The following is a 24,581-nucleotide window of genomic DNA, read 5'->3' as shown; positions in this document are numbered from 1 at the left end:
GAATACAAATAAAAAGCATGACAGCTGGGAGGCAACTACTTTAGGTACTAGTCCTGGGCACACATCAGAGACAGGATTGGCAAATGGTGGGTGCAGTCTTTGGGACTGACCTTGAAGGACTGAGGAGCAGGAGTGAGAACTTTTCAGGTTAAAGTCTTAGGACAGAGTTAAAACAAATGTGTATGCAAAAAGAAGAAAGAAAGAGCCAGAGAAAGAAGAAGAGCTGATCTGTTTGCTCTGGGGAGTAATAGAAAATAAAGTTGTGTGTATGTGGTCAAATCCAAATACACCTTCAGAGTTTGAGTCTTCCTTTTAGAACAAGTTAGAAAAATGCAGTGTCTAAAATACATAAATGAGTAGTCATAAAGCCACTTGAAATGGCTGCCCCAAAGCCACTATTTTAGCAATTTGGCAGGAAGAGAAAAAAAAGTGTGACTGTTAATCAAACAGATGTGTGCATAATGCGTCAAGTGCAAGTGTTGAAAATGGGCTAGAAAGTAACAGCAGCCATCTAGGAACATAAATAACATTGATGAGGTACTTTTGGCTTTTTCCCCCTCATTATTCCTTCATCCACACTTATCTGCTGATCATCTATTAGGTGGAAAAGATAATGCACTAGAGCTTCTCTAGTGAGCCAATCAGATACATTCTATCTTTCAAGGTGTCAGTCTAGTGGAAAACGTAGCACTGGTCAGCTAACTACAAGATTGAATATCTCATTTCAAACCAGGGTAGGCTTCTCAAAGGAAACATAGTGTTATGGGCACACACAATTTAAGAGCTTTATCTCATGTATTGGGTAAAGGATAAAGCTTCCCTGACAAATAGATCTAAACATTGGAGGGTGAATAAGAGGAGTGAAAAAAGGAGTAAAGGAAGCAGAGGGAAAGAACATTTCAAGCAAAGGGAACTGCTTGTATAACACCCACGTAGCTGTGAAGAACATGGCAGGAATCGGTCTGTTAAAAGCCCATTGCTCCTGGGGGTGAACTGGTAATTATCAGAGGATTATGAATTGGGGCTACAGATCTGGGAAGAGCTAAAGCCTGGTAACCTGGTAGTCCATACCTGGCAGTTTATACTTTGGAAATGAGGGAAATACATCACATAGGGAAAAGGGAATGGGTAGGGAGTTAAACAAGATCAGATGTGTATTTTGAAGAATAATCACTCTGGCCTCAGTAAAATAAGGGAGGGGGGTGTTATGGGAGCTTTTCTTGAATTAGATTGGAAACTGTGGAGATTGAGAGAAATAAATGAGTCCCAGAGATAGCCAAGAGGTATAGTCAGGAGGAATAGGTAATAGATTTGAGTTCAATGTTGAGATGATATCAGAATTCCTGCCTTATGCAAATATATGGTATTTGAATAGCAACCCTCTAGGTTATACATAATTATTTTCCATTTTGTATTAATCTAAAGTTCAAAGTGGCTAAACAATATGCCCTAGGAAATACTATTAAGAAGTAGCAGAGGTAGAACTCAAACCCCATTTTATGATTTCGAAGACTGTTTTTTCTTATCTGTGTTGTACTTCTGAGTTGATTGTAGAAGGGCTGTGCTCAATGAGGATACACAATAGCTTTGGTCTTTAGATCATAAAGCCATGGAATCTTAGTTTTGGGAACGATTTTACAGAGCTTCTGGATTTTCAAGCTTCTTCAAAAATGACCTGCAGGAGAAATGTATTTTAAACATCACAAATGAACATGCAGGATGAAAACAAAGATTTCTTAAAACAGCATTATTATATTGTCAACAGACTCACTCTGTTTTTTTTCTGTTCTTACATATATCAGAAATACTAGTTACAGCCCATAAAAGTGATTTCTTAATCCGTTAATGAGTGGTTTGAAAAACACTAATCAAATCCTCTTAAATTTAGAAGAGAATATGAAGCCCAGAACTGGTAAGTGATTTTTGAAGACCTAATAACCCACAGGCAAGTGAGCTCTTGACTCCTAGTCTAGGTTTGGCTTTTTCAACCTCATAAATAAAATTGACTGGTGGGTTTGTAAATTTTGTCCCTTGAGGGAAAAAAATAACTGTTGATTATTTTCTGCTTATTGATATTGAGTTTGTATCTTCCTCTGTAAGTCATGTTTTACATTAAGGCTAGGCCTTCCAGGATGCAATTAAATTAAACATTGCAAGATTTTTATTTGAAAAGAATAGGATATGGAACAGTCAAAATAATAATGGTACATAACTCTTTGAGATTCTGAAAGACAAAAAGCCACAGCAAATGGAAAGCAGTTATCAAAGACAAGTGATAAAAATGTACTTATGAAACTATCCAAGAAATCAAAAGAAAATGTGAAACCAAGAGGAAAATCCAAATCTTCCTGCTAAGCAAAAAATGCCAACTGCTGAATAGAAAGCTTTAATAAAATCTGCAAAAATCACAGGCACTGTAATTTGTGGATGGAATTTAAGTATAAAAGGCACACACAAGGTAAAAATGCCTAGGTAATACATAATATGGGAAAATGATGGAGCTTTGGAAAAATTAATAAAAATATGAAACTCTTTAAGATTTAATAAAATGAAAAATTGAAGTTTACTCAGCGGAACTGAATTTACAAACATAGTAGCATTGAGGGAGGAGACAAAGAAAGGGGTTTTCTTCTCCTTCCTTCTTTTCTTCCTTCCTCTATTTTTTTCTCTTTCTCTCTTTCTTTCTTTCTTTTTTGTTACTGGGGATCAAACCCAGGACATTGTACATGCTGAGCAAGCACTTTGCCACTGAGCTACATCCCAGCCCAAGAAAGCTGAATATGAATTAATTGTTGAAAATCCTGATGAAGTCTCTGGATATTTTCCTCACCAGACAGGCACAAGTAAAACTTAGGAAACTCTGACATTTTTGGAAAATGTTAGAGGCTGGGCCTCCTGGCTCATAACTAAAATCCTGGTGACTTGGAGGCAGAGATGGGGAGGATCACACACTGCCAGTTTAGGCATGATGTTTTCAACATCTCATTCCATTAAAGCTGGACCTGAGGTGGGTGCCAGAGCTCACATCTGTAGTCCTAGCTACTCAGGAGACTGAAATCTGAGGATTTGGTTCAAGACCAGCTCAGACAGGGAAGTCTGTGAGACACTTATTAACCACCAAAAAGCCAAAAGTTGAGCTGTGGCTCAAATGGTATAGTGTCAACTTTGAGCATAGAAGCTCAACAACAGTGCCCAGGCCACTGATTCTAATCCCCAGGACTGGTGTACACACACACACACACACACACACACACACACACACAGAGCTGGACATGATTGTACATACCTGTCATGTCAGCTATGTGGAAAGCAAGATTGCTTTCCTGAAAGTGTAACTAAAGCAAAAAGAGCTGGGAACACAGCTCAAGTGAGAGTGTTTCTGCCTAACAAGCATAATAAGGCCACAAATTCAAACCCCAACTACCACCCAAAACAAACAAACACCATCTAAGAAGCAAATGGGAAAATACTATAGAGATACCTCAGAGTCTTAGCCATGCACCAACAAGTATGTACTGAACCTTTACTAAGTCCCATGTGCTATGATGGCTCTTCAAGCACAGTCTATAAATACACAAAAAATCTGTTCCTTGTCCTAAAGAGAAAAGATACTGACCCCCCTTTGGGGGGGGGGGTTGGTTGTGGGGCTTGAACTCTTGGCCTTGGAGCTGTCCCTCAGCTCCTCAGCTCAAGGCAAGCGTTCTACCACTTGAGCCACAACGCCACTTCCTCTTTTCTTGTGATTAATTGGAGATAAGAGTCTCATGGACTTTCCTGACTGGGCTGGCTTTGAACTACGATCCTCAAATCTCAGCCTCCAGTATAGTTAGGATTATAGGCGTGAGCCACTGGCTCCTGGCTCTTCCAAATGTTTTGATCCATGTTATAATAGAAGAAGGACAAGATTCTGGAGAAGCAGAGGAGTGACACTGCCAGTTCAAGATCTGGCAAGTTAGAGGCTTCCTTCAGTGACTGACATCTAAACTTAGACTTAGGTAGCATAAAAAGTTAGGCAGATGAAGAGGGGAGACAAGCTTGTTAGTTTCAGGGATTACATCACTCATTTACACCACATATTTGACACCTTAATGGATCCTAGATCCGACACACAAGTTCTCACAAACAACAGTCTTACTGACTTATCGTTGTCAGTTTATATTTGCTGATCAGACAGTGCCTTTCTTTTGATTTCTCCTACAAAATAAACCACATTATACTATGTTTCTATAAATACAGCTGAAAAATATTGAACATTAATGTTTAATTATCTATAATTATCTAAAATCCCACAGACTCTAATGTTTTGCTGACAGAAGAAAATTGCAGAATATTCTGGCTTATGATATCTCTATGTAAAAAAAATAAAATAAAAATAGGATCAGATGACAGCACTGGAAGGAAGCATAGAGATCAGCTAGCACCGTTGTTCACTTTAACATGTTAGACAACTGAGCAAGTCATTTGTAATTTGTAGTAGATAATTATTTTTTAAATGTTATTTTTCTTCTGTTAGGTTAAAATCTCATTTGTTCAAAGTTAGTATGCTTGGCAGGAGTATTAAAGTATTAACTAAAGATCTAGAAAAATATCCTGTAGTTAATAATCTAAATAATGCTTTTCTTATAATGTGTACCTGACTACCACTGAGACAATGTTCTTTGGTAGTTATTACTGCTACACAGTTATGTTCACATACTTTGTTTAGAGCTATATAATTAAGCAAAGCCTTTAAAATAAAACTGTTGACATGTTCTTCTGGGCCATTCTTTTTTTTCTTTTTTGCTTAGTATTCACTCAGAAGCCTTCTGTGCTTTGTGAGCCTATTGTGCTAATATTGATTCTTTTGCCCACCTGCCTGCTTTTTTATTGTTAGGTATCTCAGAAAAACCAGTAATGGTGTCTTTCTCTCTACATGGGAGCCATCCAATCTCCTGACTCTCTCTGGGAGGATTCGTTGGATAAGATTATTTTCTATGATACTCTTTCTTTTTTTTTGGTCGGTCATGGGGCCTGAACTCTGGGCCTGGGCGCTGTCCCTCAGCTCTTCAGCTCAAGGCTAACACTCTACCACTTGAGCCACAGCGCCACTTCCCAATTTTTTGTTTTTGCTTATGTGGTGCTGAGGAATCAAACCCAGGGCACCATGCATGCAAGGCAAGCGCTCTACCACTGAGCCACCTTCCCAGCCCCTATGATACTCTTTTACTCCAGATACTTCACCTTTTTCCATTGTGCATTCATAAAATCCCAGCTTTACCTTATTACTTAGATACCAATTGCTACTGAGCTTGTTTCTCATTGTCAAGATCTCACAATTCTGGCCTCGATCCTCCTATTTTCCATGGCTTAATAATAATTAGAAATGATGCTGTGAATCATTGACTTCAAGTAAACATCAATGGGTCCTTGATTGTTCCCCAAGGTTCAAATATTAAGTGGAAGCAATTTAGTCTCTGAATGCTGATTCCTTGCTCTGGGTTCCTCCTCCACTCCAAAAAATTCTTTTTTCTGTTCTTCAGATGTTACCTACACCTACAGAGCATTGTCTTCTGATTGTTGAATTTTCCAGGTATTTTCATGATCCTATGGAGTATGCATTTCTTTTTAAAAAATTGACATACTCTTATGTTTTCTGGAGAACAGATGAAGCATCCTTTAGATTTGAAAATGTTGGGAAATTGTTGGGTTAACTGCTTACTCCAGTTTGGTTGATCTGATTTTTGGTTTTGGGTTCTTTCCTGATTTCTTTCTTCCCTTCTTCCTTCCTTCCTTCCTTTCTTTTTTCTTTCATTCCTCCTCCTCCTCCTTCTTTTTTTTCTTCTTCCTCTTCTCCTTCTCCTCCTTCTCCTTCTTCTCTTCTATAGTTTTCTTTTTTTGCTGTACTTGCCTTGGATAACAGAACTTTCCACTTATAGACCTTTCCATGAATATATAAAAGTTATTCAACGATAATTCTCCTAAATATGTCCTAAAGCAAAAGATGAAAAGTAGCTCCAAGACCCAAACTTATTTGCATTGCAATCTATAAACAAAGTTTCAGTACTCTGGAAATCTGGATCTACTCTGTTTCTTTGCATAACAAAGAACTTACTTCAAAGTAGTGCAGTCTTCTCCCTGCTGTCTCAGAATCTTGATAAAATACATTGTAGTTCAGTAGATAAATTCATTAGACATCATGTTTTATGTTTTTCAAATAAAGTTTTAATGTGAACATTTAAAATATATACAAAGCCTATCAGTTCATTTCAATACTTATCAACACATTAGCTGGATTTGTTTTATTCATACTTTCATTTATTCTCTTATGTCCCTTGGGTAATAGTGAAAATGTCAGACATTATGTCATTGTATCTGTTAAGATTTAAGTATAGCTCTTTAACATGAACAGGAATAATAAGAGAGCATAACTACAGAAACCTTCAAAGTTATACCTAGAAACTTTATTTTCTTAATACCATTATCTAACCAATAGGTATTAAAATGGCTCTAATTATTTCATAATTTCTCTTTACATTTGTTCTCTTCAAATAAGAATCTAAATGTAACCCAAGTAGTGCATAAATGCTTTGAAATCCATAGTTGTCCTTCCCCCATTTTTGTCATTTATTTTTTGATCTTTTAAATTTTCTCATAAATATTGCTGGTCTATTTTTTTAATCTACTAATATTTAATGTGTTTCTCTATTGGCTGAATTTCCTATAAGTTGGCACATAGATCTAGACATTTGATCAGATTCATTAATTTTTTTTGTCAGTTGTGGGGGCTGAGCTCTGGGCCAGTGCACCATCCCTCAGCTCTTCAACTCAAGGCTAGCATCCTACCACTTGAGCCACAGAGCTACTTTTGGCTTTTTCTGCTTATGTGGAGCTGAGGAATCGAACCCAGGCGCTCATGCATGCAAGGCAAGCACTCTACCACTGAGCCAACTTCTCAGCCCCATTCATTTTTTGTTTGTTTTGTGCTGGTCCTAAGGCTTGAACTCAGGGCTTGGGTGCTGTTCCTGAGCTTTCTTTTTCCTTTAAGTCTAGGGCTCTAACACTTGAGCCACAACTCCACTTCCAGCTTTTTTTCTCCTTTTTCTGGCATTTAATTGGAGATAAGAGTCTCACAGACCCTCCTGCCCAGGCTGGCTCTGAATCATGATCCTTATATCTCAGCCCCCTGAGCAGTTAATATTACAGGTGTAAGCCACTAGTGCCCAGTTTCTTTTCTATTTTTCTTTTTTTGGCAAGAACAGTTATATGAATGCCACATGATTTCACAAGGAGGAAAAGCATCTGCTTGTTTCTCTTGTTGCCAGCTTGAGTCACCTATTGAAAGTTTCATAGCAACTGTTAATATGAAGTTTTTAGTTACCATCGATGGTCATTAGCTATCACACATTATTTAATTAGATACTACAAATTATGTATTATAATATAATTGTATCTTCTTATTTATTATGTTTTATTAAACTATTTAGTGAATTAGATAAAAGACAATTATTGAGCATCCTATGATACACCAGTACTCTGCTAGACCGTACGAAGGAAAGGCAAATATGTTGGCCATATTCTGTGTGAAAACCATCAGTATGTTTAAAATAAGTAGAAATCAGATATGATATGGCACATGAAATAAGGGCAGAGGGATGTGAAAGAAGAGAGTAATTTGGAGATTGTTTCATGGAAGATGGTGGCCATGGGCTAGGTTATGAGCTGAACAGTGAACATTTTGTGAGGCAGAGGACATCTGAGGGCATTCTCGGTGGAATTTAAAATTGCTCCCTGAAATTGAGAATCAGAATGGCCATGTAAGGGAGCACCAGAGGCATGCTCCCCAGATTAAAATTAGACATTGGCTGGAAATGACATAGTTAAACTATACGGAGATCTTATATTGATCCACGTCATCCACATCTTTTTTTTTTCTTTTTGTCGGTCATGGGTATTGAACTCTGGGCCTGGACGCTGTCCCTCAGCTCTTGAGCTCAAGGCTAGGGCTCTACTACTTCTGGTTTTCTGGTGGTTTATTGGAGATAAAAGTCTCATGGACTTTCCTGCCCAGGTTAGCTTTGAACCATGATCCTCAGATCTCAGCCTCCTGAGAAGCTAGGATTACAGGCATGAGCCACCGGCACTTGGATACCCACATCTTTTTCTAAATGCATGTGGCAGAAATATTTTGAATGAACCAAGTAACTGTTCCCAAGCCCTTAAAAACAATATTCCCTTTCAACTTAGTTATACAACAGTCACATTGATGGCTATACATCGAAAATAAATCCAAACTACAGAGAGACTTCTGGTGCCACAGACCAAACCAGGTATTTGAAAAGGAGTGGCAATTACAAAGGACTCAATGTGAAGCAAATTATACATATTTAGTTTAATTTTGGAAAGGTCAGATTTAAAGTGTACATAGAAACAGTCAAATCCTTTGGAATTTGTTACAGGATTTGATTGCACCATCCCTAAACTCGGTGTCAGTAGCTCACACCTGCAATGGTAGCTACTCAGGAGGATGAGATCTGAAGACTAGGGTTTGAAGATAGTCTGGGCAGGAAAGTCCATCTCCAATTAACTACTCAAAGCTGTATGTGGATCTATGGCTCACGTGATAGAGCACCAACCTTGAGCACAAAAAAACTCAGGGACAGCAGCCTGGCCCTGAGTTCAAGGATTGGCACCAAAAAATAAAAAATAAAAACAAGAACAAAACTCCAATCCTATAGGCCTTGCAGTCATAGACCTAGAAATGATGAACCCATAGAAAAGGATAAAAATATTAAATAACAAATATTGAAAGACTAGAGGACCAACAGAGAACACTGTAGAGTTGGACGTACAGGGTAAACAAGAAAGCAGGAGTAAGAGAGAAATAGCCATTGACAAATGAGCAATAGAGAACTGTGGTCTGACCTGGGAAAGAAAGGGTTTTAAACAAGAAAGGATGGTCAACAGATCAGGTACCATGGTGAGGTGAAAGAGAGAACAGAGTACCCTTTGGTAATTCAAGAGCAAGAGAAATTGCTGACAGACCTTGACAAAGCCCTTGGATTTTGACTGAAGTCAGGTACAGATAGACTACGAACTACAGAAGGGAAAGGTGAGGAACAGTAGTGAGGACAGAGGCCAGGATGATGTCTTCTTAGACTGCAGTTTTAACGAAGAAGGCACCTATGACAGGAAAACCAGTGGGAATCTGCTTGAAAACCAGAAGTTGCAAGGCCCTTGCTCATTTTGATGATCATGCCAAAATGTATTTTTAAGAAACTAAAATAAAATATATTTTTAAGAAACTAAAATAAATTTAGTTAACAAAAACTTCTTGGTGTCACTTTAATTATATTTGTAGGACATTATTTTTTTCAATTTGTTATTTTATATATTACTATTAATGAATAATGTACCAAATATGTACAATATTAGATATTTAATTAGGAAGGATAGTTTTTCTTCTCTAAAATCAATTTTGTACACTTCTGCAATATTGGCCACACTGCTTCCTCAGGCAGATCGATCAGGTGTTTGTGTTATTTTTTAGTTTCATTGATTTCCTGCTTATAAAGAAAATACCATTTATCACAAAAATTTCACACACACCAAATAGTATAAAGAACAGGTTTTAAAAAAGTGGTATGAAATGCTATTATTCAGAGATAATATGATTATTTTGGCAACCTTTTTCCAAATGTCTTTATTTCAGTGGATATATAAATAATATATATGTTAATAAAATTATAAATATGGTTTGTACCTACTTTTTGCGTTTAATAACACACTGTGGATATTTTCTATGTCAATGAAATTAGAAATTTAGCATCCTTTTTCAATTGTACTGCATGCAGGTACCATAATTAATTTAGCTATCTCCTTTTGCTAAACATTTAGACTCTTCCCTTCCTATTTTAAGCAGAAGAGCAGGTGAATGTTTTGCAGTTTGTCTAGTTGATTGCCTTGGATCATTTCCTGTGAGCAGGGTTGTTGATCAAAGATTAGGCATATTTTATATTGTGATAGACATTTCCAAAATTTATCAGAAAGCCTACATAAAAGTTACAACAACTATGCTACCTATCACAAATGTTGGTACCCAGTTAGATTTTTTCCATGTCATAATGTTTTCATATTAATTCATGCCCATTTCCCATACTTAAAAATATGAAAACTGAAAATTTTCAGTAGTTTTTAAACTTTTGAAGGTCATAGGATCATTTTAGAAATTTTTATATTAATAACTTTTTTATTGTGAAAATACCATACAGAGGGGTTACAATTACATGAGCAAGGTACTGAGTACATTTCTTATCAAGCATTGTTGCCTCCTCCTTTGTTTCCCCTTCCCATCCCTGCCCTCCCATACCCTCCCCCACCCCCCCTCCCCACCAAAGTTGTAAAGTTCGTTTTTCAACATAACATTTTCTACATCTCATTGTTGCAATGGGTCCACCTGTATCCTTATTTAAACAATTTGTTTTTTCCCTTCCCCTCCCCAAATTATACCAACTTCAAATACAGCAAAGACAAGGGTTATACTGGGGGGGGCCGGGACGGACATACAAAGCATCAAAGAAACAATCTCATTTTTGAGAGTTGTTTAACCTACTTTCTAGGGGGAAAAAACTACTGTGATAAAGATTTAAAATAAACTTCCTTCCTTCCTTCCTTCCTTCCTTCCTTCCTTCCTTCCTTCCTTCCTTCCTTCTTTCTTCCTTCTTTGGAAGGAATCAGGGCCATTGCATGTTCTAGCAAGTGCTTTATCACTGGGCAACATCTTACAGCCAGAAGGTTGTTTTTTTAGTACTATTTATGGGAACTCACTGATCTTTTGAAGTTAAAAAAGAAAAAAATCATAGTGTCTACAAATTCACTCTATAAGTCCAGGTAAAGAACTTCTGAATGACATTATTTTAAAGCTAATTTTTTCTTTTTAATATTAACATACACATATCTTGCAAAAATAAATCATACATTCAAGCACAGGGAATTTAAACTGCCTTTGGAAAAAATTCGACTTGTACTTGATAGAGAAGCCAGATGTTGAAATGGGACGTTTCTGTGTGTTTTAGGTTTTTCAATGGAGAGCCCATCAGGAAGAAGTAGCCAGGCTAGAAATGGAAATTTCTGCTCGAAGAAGAGAGCAGGAGAAGAAGAAAGAAAAACTGTGGAAAAAGAAAGAATTATTACAAAGGGAAGAGAAGAAAAAAAAGGTAGAACCATAGTCTTCTGATGTGGATGTGTGAATGATTACTTAATTGACTGAGTTTTGATTCACTTTGGTTATTGACATGAAATTTGCAGAGGCAGCATTGGGAACATTTAGTTATTACAGCTTCACAGACATGGGCATGGATGAAAACTTACATTGCTGACCTATAGGAGCACAAGTATCTGTGATTGTAAGAGGAGATGCTGGGACAAGAAAGTGAAGGGGAGGATTGTGGCTCTTCCTAAGTCTGGTATGAAGAAGAGATGGGCAGGGCGCTGGTGACTTACACCTATAATCCTAGCTACTCAGGAGGCTGAGATCTAAGGATCACAGTTTAAAGTCAGCCTGGGTAGGAAAGTCCATGAGACTCTTATCTCCAATAAACAACTAGAAAACTGGAAGTGGCTCTGTGGCTCAAGTGGTGGAGTACTAGCCTTGAGCTGAAGAACTAAGGGACAGGGCCCAGGCCCAGAGTTCAAGCCCCATGACCAACAAAAAGAAAAAAAGAAGAGACATGGTAAAAATTGTAAGTACTAGGAAAGCATCTTGAAATATGGTATATGGCAAGTGATTGTTAGAAATGTTCTTTTTGCAGAATTGTACCAGAGACAGCAATGCAATTCATGGAATGCCAAAAACTCCTTTAAAGTGTTTACATTTTGATTTATTATTTGTTGGATGGTTTTTTTTCACTTACTGACACAAATGTATCTTTTTTTTTGGTGAATGAATATTTGTTTCACAATCTTAAAACTATTCACCAAAAACTTACTGATATGATTGTGGATAATCTGTCGAAGGTAAAATATAGTCAAAGAGTGTAAATGCACACATAATATTTACCTAAGCATTTTTATTTGTTGTCAAAATTCATAGAACTTGTAGTAAAGGTATTTTTGTTAAAATTTTTTAAATCATTTTTATCAACCACCTTTTTTAATGGAGTTCAGACTTGAAATAATTCACAAAAAAGCAATTATTTTTGGATCAGCACAATGAGAGGAAATCAATACACTGGAATATTTCTACCAGTAGCACATATCAGGACCTAGAAATGTTTCTGGAATTGGTCTGATCTACATGTTGTAAAAATGCTGTCTTTGGAAAAACTGTTTACAGTGCTGAAAACGACTGACAGATTCACAGCATTGGTGGGAGACTATCTTTTTGTGAATGTGGTTGACATTTTTGGCTGTGTGACCAGTGAAGTCAGTGAGGCCTTGTCTAAAAGTTTTGTCTTCAAAGTTGAACATAGAGAGATAAAGGAATGACAGATTTTTAAACTCTAGCCAGTTTTTCTTCAATATGCATACTTTGTGGGTCGTTGTTAATTGATTTGTTTTGTGCCTTTACACCAGCAAATTGGTAAAGAGGAAATGTGAGGGAAAAAACCAACACACACAGAAATATAGGACCATTTCACAAAGTCAGCTACTAAAAAGATGTATTTCACAGTTCTTACATTTTTAATTAAAAAACGAACTCAATTTCCACCTTTAAGAGGAAGTAAGTTTGGTGGTTTCATTAGGTTCCTACCAGGAGTGTTGACAGTTAAAAGGAATAGTTGAGTGTACCCCAAGAACTCATAAAAATTGAGCCTGTCAAATAATGTAAGTAATCCATACATCTTTGTGGGTCAACTTAATGATTATTTCCTGTCACAGAAGTATATTATTGGAAAAGTGTGTCCTTGTAGTTTTGACTTTGACCTAGGCCATTCCCACAGATAGCATTTCTTCTCTGTGGATTAATATAACCACAAAAACTATTGTATTTCTAACATTTCATGTTAGTATCATCTTAAATGTCATATAAAGAGATTTAGATCCAATCCCATTATCAAGATAGAAAATACACTAAGTTAATAACTCAAGTCTTGAGAATGGGGGTAAAGGCATTAAATTTGAGTTAGATGGTTGGCATGTATACCCAGAAGAGAAGGGAAAGGCATTGCTAGTTGTCATTGCCATCTGGAAATATGTTCTTCTATTTGTCTTTGGGAGGGAAATGGAGGGACAAAGAGTGAACAAATGCAGCAGTGATACTCACTAGAACCTGTGTTTAAAATGAACTACACAACTTGTTGGTGGAGACTAGAGGGAAATGGGAGAGAGCAAGGGAAGGGGTGACATTGTTCAAAAAGAAATGTACTTTTTATCTGATTATGTAACCATAACAGAGGTACATCACCTTTACGATAACAATAAAGAATATCTCCTTGAGACAATCCCTCCTCAACAGATATGGGCATTGGTTCTAGGTTGCAGCTCAGATATCAGAATCTGCAGATTCCTAAATCCTATATAAAAAATGGCAAACATTTCTACATGGTCCAAATACCTTCTCCCATATACCTTAAACGATCTTCTCCCATATACCTTCAATGATCTCTACATTAGTATAAAATGTAAAATACAATGGAAAAAAAAGATTTCTAGAAGAGAAAGGTAATTTGAAAGATAGAAGAGAAAGTCTTCTAGAGTTAGATATGGGGCTCATATTTGGCTTCATAAACAACTAAAACCATCAAAGAAACACCAAACAGTAATTAAAGGAGTAATGAGGCAATAACTGTGAGTAGACTCATGAAAGAGGTAACTGATGTGTAGCTTAAAGCAAGAAGGTGCCTAGGCCCATGGCACAAAGGCCAAAGAGAATTTTCATAGCATTATTCAGGTTTAAATTACACTTAACTATTCTCCTTACATTTTTAGAAAGCAAAATTGAACTTATGCCTTTGAGAATTAAGGACATATATATACAGGAGACATCACAGGTTTTATACCCAGAACACACAGTTCAGCTTCTGGTTGCATTCTATTAAGCATCATGTAGGGCATTTCTTCACTATCCTGAATGTCACAAGGAGGGACACTGTAAGAGATGCACTGTTCAGTATTCTGTATTGCATGTATACAGTACAGGTGCATTGGTGTTTTAGCAAGCTCTAATCCAGATTTGTTTTCAACCCCCAGCAATTGTGTAGGAAAAAAGATAAGATTTATTTCATTTATTTGACTTTAAAAATACTTTTTATATTTGGCAAATATGTTTATATTACAGAAATTAACATAATATAATACTTAGTAACCATGACCTAGATTGAAATCTTAATGTTTCATTTTTCAAAATTTAAATTAAGTTGATTATTATATATGAAGTCATTTTTTGAACCCTTAGTATTATTTCCCTTCTTAACCTCCCTGAAGTTAATCACAGCCATGAATTTTATTTCTATCTCCTGGCCATATATTGATTTAAAAATATTTTGATATATAGTTTGTGATTTCACTTTTTTCACAAACACTATTATATTACATTATTCTGCAACTTTTACTTTTGCATTCAACCTTAGGCTTTAAGATATTGCCATGTTAATACACATAAAACCTAGTTAAATACTACTAAGTTCCTTTTTAGATTCCTTATAAATTCTAGATACTCAAAGGAAGGGGTAAAAATGCTCGATAGGAAATGTACTCATTACCTTACTCAAGTAACTGTAACCCCTCTGTACAGTATCTTTACAGCAAAAATATATATTTAAAAATTTAAAATATATAAATTCTAGATACTATTTATTTTATTTTTTATTGTGAACATACTGTACAGAGGGGTTACAATTACATGGGCAAGATAATGAGTACATTTCTTATCAAGCCTCACATCCCTTCCCAGCCTCCCCTTGCCCCCACCCAATCCTCCCCCTGCCACCAAAGTTGTAAAGTTCGTTTTCCACATGACAACTTGTACTTCTCATTGTTGCAACGGGTCCACCTGTATCCTTATTTAAATGACTTGTTTTTCCCCTTCCCCTCCACAAATTATGCCAACATCAAATACAGTGAAAGCAGGGGTTATACTGTGGGGGAGGGACATACAAAGCAACAAAGAATAATCTTATAAATGTGTTAGAAACAATCGCATAAAAGAAAAAAAACATTTAAATACATAACTAGATACTATTTTTATTAGTTATATAAATTGAAAATACTTCCATTGGTCATTGCTTCTTAGTCTTTCCTGAAGTGTCTGTGGATTCTGAAAAATTTAAACTTTTCAATCAATGTTATTTTTTAAAATTTAAAACAATTTAAAGGTGATATACAGAACAGTTACATTTACATAAATCGGGTAATGAGTACATTTCTTTTTGAACAATGTCACCCCTCCCTCATTTTCTCCCAATTTTTTCTCTCTTAACTCCCCTTCCCCATCCCAATTTGTTCATTTCCTACAAAGTGTCTAATATCACTGCTGAATTGGTCTACCCTTTGTCCCACCATTTCTGTGCTTCTCCTTCGCCTCTCCAGATAAACTTATATATGATAAAAAGTAAAGAAATAAAAGACAGTGACAAAAGGGAATAAATCATAGGAAAAATAAGGAACTGAAAACAGTATAATAAAAAGCCTCTTATGTTCATTTCTTGGAGTTCATTTTGATAAGCGCAATTTTATGAGATCACATGCACATAGCTCTTGAGCCCTTGTGATCCTCTCCTAAGAATATCCTCCTTTGTTGTTACTGTGTGAATGTTTAGAGTGCTGTTTAATTAATCCTATCCAAGTGTAATTAGTTATTTTTAAACTATCCATTGAGATTACATGAAGATTTATAGGCACAGTCTAATTATTGCAGATGAGGGATGCTATGCAGCCTATATTTCTTTGGGTCTGGCTTATTTTGCTTAATATAATTTTTCCAAGTCATTCTTTCTGATGAAAGCATAGAATTCCATTGTGTATATATTTTCTTGATCCATACATTCATTGAGGGTCACCTGGGTTGATTCCATATCTTAACTATGGTAAATAATGTGGCAGTGAAAATGGTAGTGCTGGTGGCATTAGTGTTGGCTGGTTTATAGTCATTTGGAGTGGGATTGCTGGGAGCTCTATGTTTACTCTTTTGAGGAACTTCTATACTGCTTTCCAGAGTGTTTGAACAAGTTTACATTCCCACCAATAGTGTAATAGTGTTCCCTTTTGGCCACATCCTCACCAGCATCTGTTATTATTAGTTTTCTTGATAATGGCCATTCTAACTGGGGTGAGATGAAATCTTAATGTTGTTTTGATTTATACTTCTTTTATGGTTAGATATGTTGAATATCTATTCATGTGTCTACTAGTCATTCTTATTTCTTCAACAAAGTCTCTAAGTCTTTAGCTCACTTATTGGTGTGGTGGATGTTCCTTTGAGGATATGATTTTGGAGGACTTAATTTTTTGAGTTCTAAGTATATTTTAGCTAAGAGGCCCTTCTCTGTCAGGTGCCAGTAGCTCACGCCTGTAATCCTAGCTATGCAGGAAGCTGAGATCTGAGGATCCTGGTTCAAATCCAGCCTGGGCAGGAAAGTCTGTAAGACTCATCTACAATTAACCACCATAAAACTGAAGGTGGCTCTGTGGCTCAAGTGGTAGAGTACTTGCCTTGAGATGAAAAGCTGAGGGATAGCACCAAGGCCCAGAGTTCAAGTCCCATGACTGACAAAAAAAAAAAAGAAGAGGCCCTTGTATGAGGTATAGCTAGTGATCTTCTTTCATCCTGTGGGCTTTCTATTTATCCTGCTAGCCATATCTTTTGCCATGCAGATACTCTTCAGTGTGATCCAATCCTATTTATCTAGTCTTTCTTTGATTTGTTGTGATTCTGGATCTTTACTTACAAATTTGACCTGTGCCCAAGAGCCCTAGTGTTTTCCCTATCCCTTCCTGTAATATTTTCAGTGTGTCTGGTCTTACAGGAAAGAAACTCCATTTGTAATAGCCTAAAAAATAAAGTACCTAGAAGTGAAGTAAGCCAGGCCCAAAGAAACATAAGTCCCATAGTTTCCCTTATTTGCAATATCTAGTATATGTAGGAGTCAAGCAGAAATGGTCACATAATGTGATGTTAGGAAAATGAACCCTTAGACATGTATTTTAATGTTTTTTTCTTTCATGCATGTGTTTCTAACGCATTTATAAGACTATCTCTTTGTTGCTTTGTATGTCCCTCCCCCACAGTATAACCCCTGCTTTCACTATATTTGATGTCAGTATAACTTGTGGAGGAGATGGGGAAAAACCAGTTGTTTAAGGATACAGGTGGACCTGTTGCAACAATGAGAAGTACAAGTTGTCATGTCCAAAACGAGCTTTACAACGGCCGGGGGGTGGGGGGGTGGGGGGGAGGATTGGGTGGGGGAGGGGGGGGCGGGGAGGCTGGGAAGGGATGTGAAGGGTAAACAAAGGAGGAGGCTGCAATCTTGGTAAGAAATGTATGCATTATCATGCCCATGTAATTGTAACCCCTCTGTACGTATGTTCACAAATAAAGTAAAATAAAATAAAATTTAAAAATAAGTACCTAGGAATTAATTTAACCAAAAAAAAGATGTGAAGGAACTCTATGATGAAAATTTTTAAAAATCAAAAAAAGGAAATTAAAGCAGATCTAAGGAAATGGAAAAACCTCCCATGCTCCTGGACTGGAAGGATTAACGTCATAAAATAGCAATACTGCCCAAAGCTCTCTACAAATTCAATGCAATACCCATCACAATCCCAAGAACATTATTCAGTGATATAGAAGAACCATCCCAGAATTCATTTGGAATAATAGAAGACCTCAAATAGCAAAAGCGATTCTTACCAGGAAGAACAGTGCAGGAGGAATATTCAATACCCAACTTCAAACTCTATTACAAAGCCATAGTAATAAAAACATCTTGGCACTGGAACAAGAATAGGCCTGAGGACCAATGGAATAGAAGCCAGAAATGAACCCACAGACCTGTAATAACTTAATCTTTGATAAGGGAGCCCAAAACATAGGATAGATGAAAGCCTCTTCAACAGATGGTGTTGGCCTAATTGGCTATACAGAAAACTGCAGAAAATTGAAGCACCAGAATCAATTCCAAATGGGTCAAAGCCCTTAATCAATATTTTTAATTTTTGTCTTTATGAACAGTGATGTGTTTGTCTCTGTGTATAAACCCACAGTTGCTCTGTTGTATTTTGTATATCATAACTATGTGTTTGAGGTAGGAAAGGAGATTTCCACACAACTCAGATGTATTGACCCAAAAGTTTTGATATTTTATATGTATTAACCCCAAACAGAGATTCTCTTTTGTTTTAAATATTTGGCATGGTGGAGGCAAATCTTGGTTCTCATAGTTTAACCACAGCTTGGCAAATAATCCCATAGGAAACTCTCTTGACTTGAGACATGTTGCCTTGCTGACTAGTGTTCTGTTTCTTCCTAGCTACCATTTTGCCTACCTGGCTTACTCCATTCAAAATGAAGGAGCACAGGAGAGATAGAAACTGTGTCATGTGTAAATTTCTAACACAGGTGGCAGTTTAAGACTAGCCTGAATGGAGCATGCTTACTGCTCCCCAGTTTGTCAAAGTGAGGGGTAGTGATTTCCTCGAGGAAGGGGGGTGCCAAGCTATGTGAGGAGTTGAAGATGAGCATTTCTGCTAACAAGGGTGTCAGCTACATTTGATGTCACCTGGCATGTCAGTGGCTCTGAAATGATACTTGACTAATAGCTTACAGGAAGGACCATGGCCCAAAGAACAACCATGCATTCACCTTACCACTTTATCCAAATGGTACATTAACAACCTCATTGAGAAGGGAGCCAAGAAGTGCATAGAAATGAAGATCTTGAAGCTGATCTGAGAAGATCTGGTTACGTGAATAAGGATAAAGAAGAGCCATTGTGGAAAGAAATAGACTATAAACTGGATAGCAGATACGGAGCACAAAGAACCTATTGTAAGAGGACAATGGCTCAGGATGAATTTAGCTCATGGGCTTTTTCACTCCCTCAGACCTGAGCTAGGGTCCAGTACTTGCTAGTTGTTCCATAATGGGAAATTGCTTTGTCTCTCCAAAGTTTAATGTTTGTATCTCTTTGATACTGAAAAATTAAAACAATGTATGTGAAATAGTTAGCACATGCTTGGCACCTAGAAATTATTCCATAAACAATGAAATAATTCTTGATATTATTTTTATTATTACTCTAGTAGAATGGTATTGGGAAAATCTTCATTAGAATCCAACAAGATGGGTAGGAATGAAATAATGCTAATAATATTTATGGCTGTTGGGCTGGGAAGGTGGCTCAGTGATAGAGTGCTTGCTTAGCATGCATGAGGCCCTGGGTTCAATTCCTCTGTACCACATACACAGAAAACGCTGGAGGTGGCACTGTGGTTCAAATGGTAGAATGCCAAGATACGAGCAAAAGAAGCTGAGGGACAGAGGCCAGGCCCTGAGTTCATGCCCCGGGACTGGCAAAACAAAACAAAAATAAATAAATAAAATATTTATGACTGCTAGTATTAAGGCTGACTTAGAAACTAATGTTTTGAGCACAGTCTTTAGTGATTTTTTATTTTTTATTTTCAAATTTATTTATTGTTATTGTAAATGTGAGTACAGAGAGAGATTACAGTTACACAAGTCAGGTAAATGTAAATATTAGCTTTAATATAGTTACTCTTACCTGTCAGGAGAACAATTCTGAAGTGACAGCTCCGTCAACACCAGTGACTGTAACTATTTTAAAGATCTAGTAAGATGAAATTTTCTAATCAGAGAAAAAGCATGCAGGTATCTTCAGCTATAGATAATCACTTGAATCCAAAGGATTGTGATTCACTCTTTATGCTTTGGTTCAAGGTGACAGTCAACAAAGCATCATGTGGTCCAAGGCCAATAATCTATTTGAAAAATAACTAAAGCAAAAGGAGTGGGGACATGGCTCTGTCTGTAGAGCACTTGACTAGCAAAGCCTTGAGTTCAAACTCCAGCATGATCTATATGAATATATATATATATATATATATATATATACATATACATACACACCTTATATATAAACTAAAATGCATAATAAAGTATGTAGACTTGTAATTAGTTGTTAAACATGACTACACATAGCAAATTAAATGCATGTTTGTATACACATACATATATCTAATTGCATACACAGGTACTTAGAATATGGCTTTATGATGAACTTCCTGCCCCATTCAGGGAACACTAATGAAGTTTTAAACTCAGTGCCTTTGTTCTCCTTAGAGCTCTGACCTCTTCTTATTTCCTGGCCTTGTATCAGGTAACCATCTTTGGGGCATCTATCTTCACACTGGCCTATGCTGGTCTGATTGCTTCCTAGTGTGAATGCCCTTATATTAATAGAAGTTATTAGTTTTGCCATCGTTAATCAAAGTTCAAGGCTCAGAGTATAGACTTTTTGCCCTGACTGACTCCAATAGGGCTCATCAACTCTCTTTCTATTAATTTTCCTCTTTTCTTTTAGGCCCTTAATTGCTATTGCATGCATTTGTGCACCACAGGAACTGCAGGATATGGAACTGTCCTCTGCAATTTCCTTCAAATGCCTGTGACTGATTGCCTTTCATCTCCATTGAGTGCTCTGCTGCAGAGGAGGGAGGGTGATATAGATTGCTGGGCTTTAGGTAGTAGAAAAAGAACCTTTTGGAATCAGAGCACTGCCTAGAAATCACAGCCCTTCAGAGATGGTACCCTCTGGTGCGGGCCCAAGCCCTTTTTTCTTCTAGGACCTTTTATCTCATGATTCTCCTTTCTCATCTGTGTAACAATCATGAAGACTGTGGTTCCCTTGAAAGGTATTATAAGAAGGAGGTAGGGTGGAGAGAGAAAAGAAGTGGGAGGAGAACTAACTGGATTAAATAACACTGAAGTGACTAAAAACATGTAAATATTTAGTTTAGGAAATCTACCAGTGGGATCAACTGAAATGTTAGCAACAAAGTCACCATGGTAGCCTCTTCTCACTGTTATGACATTCAGATGATTGTAAACCAGTTTCTAACACTCTTACATTTTCATAAAATGGAGAATATGGCATACAAGAATTCCCATAAACCTCTTTGACCACAAAATCATGTCTTTGATTCCCTCTGAATATGAGCCTGACCTTTGTTCTAACATCCATCCATCCATCCAAATCCCTCAGCCGAAGCAGACTCTGCAAAAAACAGCCACCTGCCACTAGACTTGAAGTGTGTCTATTGGGCTGAGGACCAATCTGTTGAATTACTTCCTACATTCTATTTTGTGCTTTTCTCAATCCAAAACTCCTATAAATAGAGAAGTTTGAGGGAGTGTTTTTCTTTTTATTTATTTCTATTTTTATTTGGGTATCTGATGAAATGCTCCAAATATGGAGACTAAGAAAGTCTAACTATTATGATAGTTTGATGGTAAAAAGGAGAAGATAGCACATATTTTATAGAGATAGGATTCAAGAATAAAGTAGGGGGTTCAGAGTTTATTTTATCAAGACTTAATATCAGAACTCTAAATAATAGTTTACATAAAAAGCTAATATAAAACAAGAGGCATAATAATAATAGGTTTAATATCAGAATTCCAAATAATAGTTTACATAAAAAGCTAACATAAAATAAGAAGCATATCATCCCAAAGAAATGAATCAAGAATCAACCTAATTAAGAAATGCTCAGTTAAAAAAAGAAATGCTTAATAAGGCTGGGAAGGTGGCTCAGTAGTAGAGTGTTTGCCTTGCATGCATGAGGCCCAGGGTTTGATTCCTCAGCACCACATAAGCAGAAAAGCCAGAAGTGGTGCTGTGGTTCAAGTGGTAGAGCGCTAGCCTTGAGCTGGAGAGCTGAGGGACAGTGCCCAGGCCCAGAGTTCAGGCCCCATGACCAACAAAAAAACAAACAAACAAAAAAAAAGAAATGCTCAGTATTCTTTATTTTGTTATTAAAATTTATAATTGAACATTAAGGCAAGCCTATTAAATGAACGGAGGGCAACTTTGTAACATGAGATGAAAAACTGTGGAGTCAAATCTCAGTATGAGTCAATGGGGGAAAGCACGTCAGCAAACACAGAATGACAACCAGCCACGGAGGAAGCTCACACTCTTGGTTTCAATTGTCCTTTAAAAGTGTAAATTTCCACTAAACATGGTAAAATGGACACATTATTTGTTATGATGTAATTTTAAGACAAAGTTAGATGGAGAACAATAACAAAAAGAAGAGGAGAAAAGTGGAGGAGGAAGAGGAGGAGAAAGAGAAAGAAAAGGAGAGCCAAGATGATTAAGAGCCAGATGCATTTGATTTTCTGCAAAAGATTTCTCAGTAGGCCTTTTTGGAGGAAGAAACTGAAAAATGAACTCCAGGTGTTAATTTTTGGCTATAGTTTCTGGCTGGGTCTTGATTATTCACATTGAGCTGATACAATTAACAGAGTCCTTAACAGTGTTTGTCATGCACAGCATACTTCTCTGTTTGTTTAATCTTCTTAACAACTCTAAGGAACTGATGATATGATACTCATTTGTGAATGAGGAAAATGAGACACACAGACTCTATATAGTGTTCCAAAAGTCACCTACCCCTTCAGTGGCCTTGATAGGATTGGAACCCAGGCAGGCTTTCTCCATAGTTTGTTTTAAGCACTATGCTTTGCTGTTCGTGATTCTGTCATTGTCCTTGCTGATTGTTGTTTGTGATTCATCGACTTTGATTTTGAGCTATTTTTTGTTTTAACATCATTTTCATAGATTTGATCTTGACCTCACCTACTCAGAACTGTCCAATGGATGCTTTAAAGGTACTTGCCTACTTACTAGTAGAATTTCTTCTGTTCTAGAAATTCACATACTCACTGGTGCTATTCCCTACTCTTCTAATATTCTCTCAGATGTCTCTGAGTTAATGAGCTACTATAGTTAAACACTTCAACAAGAACCAAAGGAGGAGGCAAGAACGCTCCATAAGAAATGTACTCATTACCTTGCTCATGTAACTGTAACCCCTCTGTACAGTATTTTCACAATAAAAAACTTATTAAAAAAAGAAACTAGGTCATTATACTAAGGTTACATTACAACCTAATTTGCGACTTCTTCATTACTTCCTTAGTGTCATCCAAATTGAGTAGGCTGAAGAAAATTTTTAACTGCTTGGTATTTTCGTGAGGAGAATTTCCACAGGCTTCTAATATCAAACCTACTGCCTATCAGTGTCTGTACCCATGACTCTGCCTTACCTCCTTTGATAGCATTTTAATATGTGCCCACTTACGAGCAGCTGCAGCAGCACGCTGACTCCTGTCCCATCACGCCTACTCAGTGTTGCCACAATCTTTCTCCCACCATATTTACCTCCTTCTTCAGCTTTTCCATAGGTATAATAGTGCCCTTTCCATCTAAAAGCTACCCCTCCTTGATCCCATATCCTCTTCAGAAGAGATCTTCTTGTCATTCTATTGCCTGAACATTGTGATTCTGATTCCTTTTACTAAAATACTTTAATTTTCTTTAATTCACACACTAAAATTATACATATTCCAAGAATATCATGATGTTTTAGTAGGGGTGTACTTTGTATATTGCTCAAACCAGTGTGAATCTATCCATTGTCCTCAAATATTTATCAATTCTTTGTGGTAAAAATATTCAAAATCTTAAAGAATGCATTATTGCTATCTAGATGTGCAGCAGCACAATATGACTTCCTATTCCTATTTACAACTTAGTATTCTTTGATTAACCTTTTCCTGCTGGCCCCCACCCCACTACTGTAGTCTCAAACTCCATGATATCAATATTTTTCTATTCCACCTGGGTGAGATTGTGTCTTATCTTTCTGTGACTGGTTTATTTTAATGACCACTAGTACCAGTCATGTTGTCACCAATGACAGGACTTTATCCCTTCTAATGAATGAGCAGCAGGCATGCCACTGTATATATGTACCTCATTTTCTTTCTTCATCAGTTAGTGACCACTTAAGTTGTTTCCATTTCTTGGCTTTTATGAGTAATGCTTCAATAACATGGTAGTGAAAGTATCTCTCCAATAGACTACTTTGTATTAGTTCCTTTGGCTGCATCCCCAGTATTGGGATTAGTGCATCATATGAGAGTTCCATTTTAATTTTTTGAGGAACCAGCATACTGTTCTCCATACTAGTTAAACCAATTTACAGTCTCACCAGCAGTGTGTGAGAATTCACTGATTTTTCCACATTCTTGTCAGGACTTGTTATCTTTTGTTTTTTTAATGAGGACCATTTTAGGTAAAGTCTGGTTTATGCATCGTGGTGGTTTAGGTTTGCATTCCATTGGCGATTAGTGATGTTGATTTTTTTCACTCTTGTTCTCTATTGAACCATTTGTCCCTCAATTACAACAATGCACTTGCCAAGGTTACCACTGACTTCTGGGTTCAGTAGCCAATTCTTAGACCTGATCTTACTTGAGCTATTACGATAGAGTTATTTAAGGAGTTTATTCTCCCTTTTGGATAATTTGAATTAACTTCTAGGAAGTCATTCTATCAGTGTTCTTCTACTTC

The 24,581-nt window shown here is 36.8% G+C and overlaps 1 protein-coding gene across 2 annotated transcripts in view; it reads left to right on the top strand.

Annotated features, from left to right (window-relative positions):
* The window catches only part of Ccdc148 (coiled-coil domain containing 148), a 204,469-nt gene that overhangs the window by 115,804 nt on the left and 64,084 nt on the right, over window positions 1-24,581 (top strand). For both annotated transcript variants that reach the window (XM_013028614.1, XM_013028607.1), the window contains one exon: window positions 11,052-11,192. In XM_013028614.1, coding sequence (XP_012884068.1) covers window positions 11,052-11,192 — 141 coding nt within the window. The remainder of the gene's footprint in view (window positions 1-11,051; window positions 11,193-24,581) is intronic.

This window comes from Dipodomys ordii, unplaced genomic scaffold (genome assembly GCF_000151885.1).
Source record: "Dipodomys ordii isolate 6190 unplaced genomic scaffold, Dord_2.0 Scaffold5, whole genome shotgun sequence".
Taxonomy (NCBI): domain Eukaryota; kingdom Metazoa; phylum Chordata; class Mammalia; order Rodentia; family Heteromyidae; genus Dipodomys; species Dipodomys ordii.
Note: the sequence above shows the minus strand (reverse complement) of the source record. Positions and strands in the feature narration are given on the sequence as shown.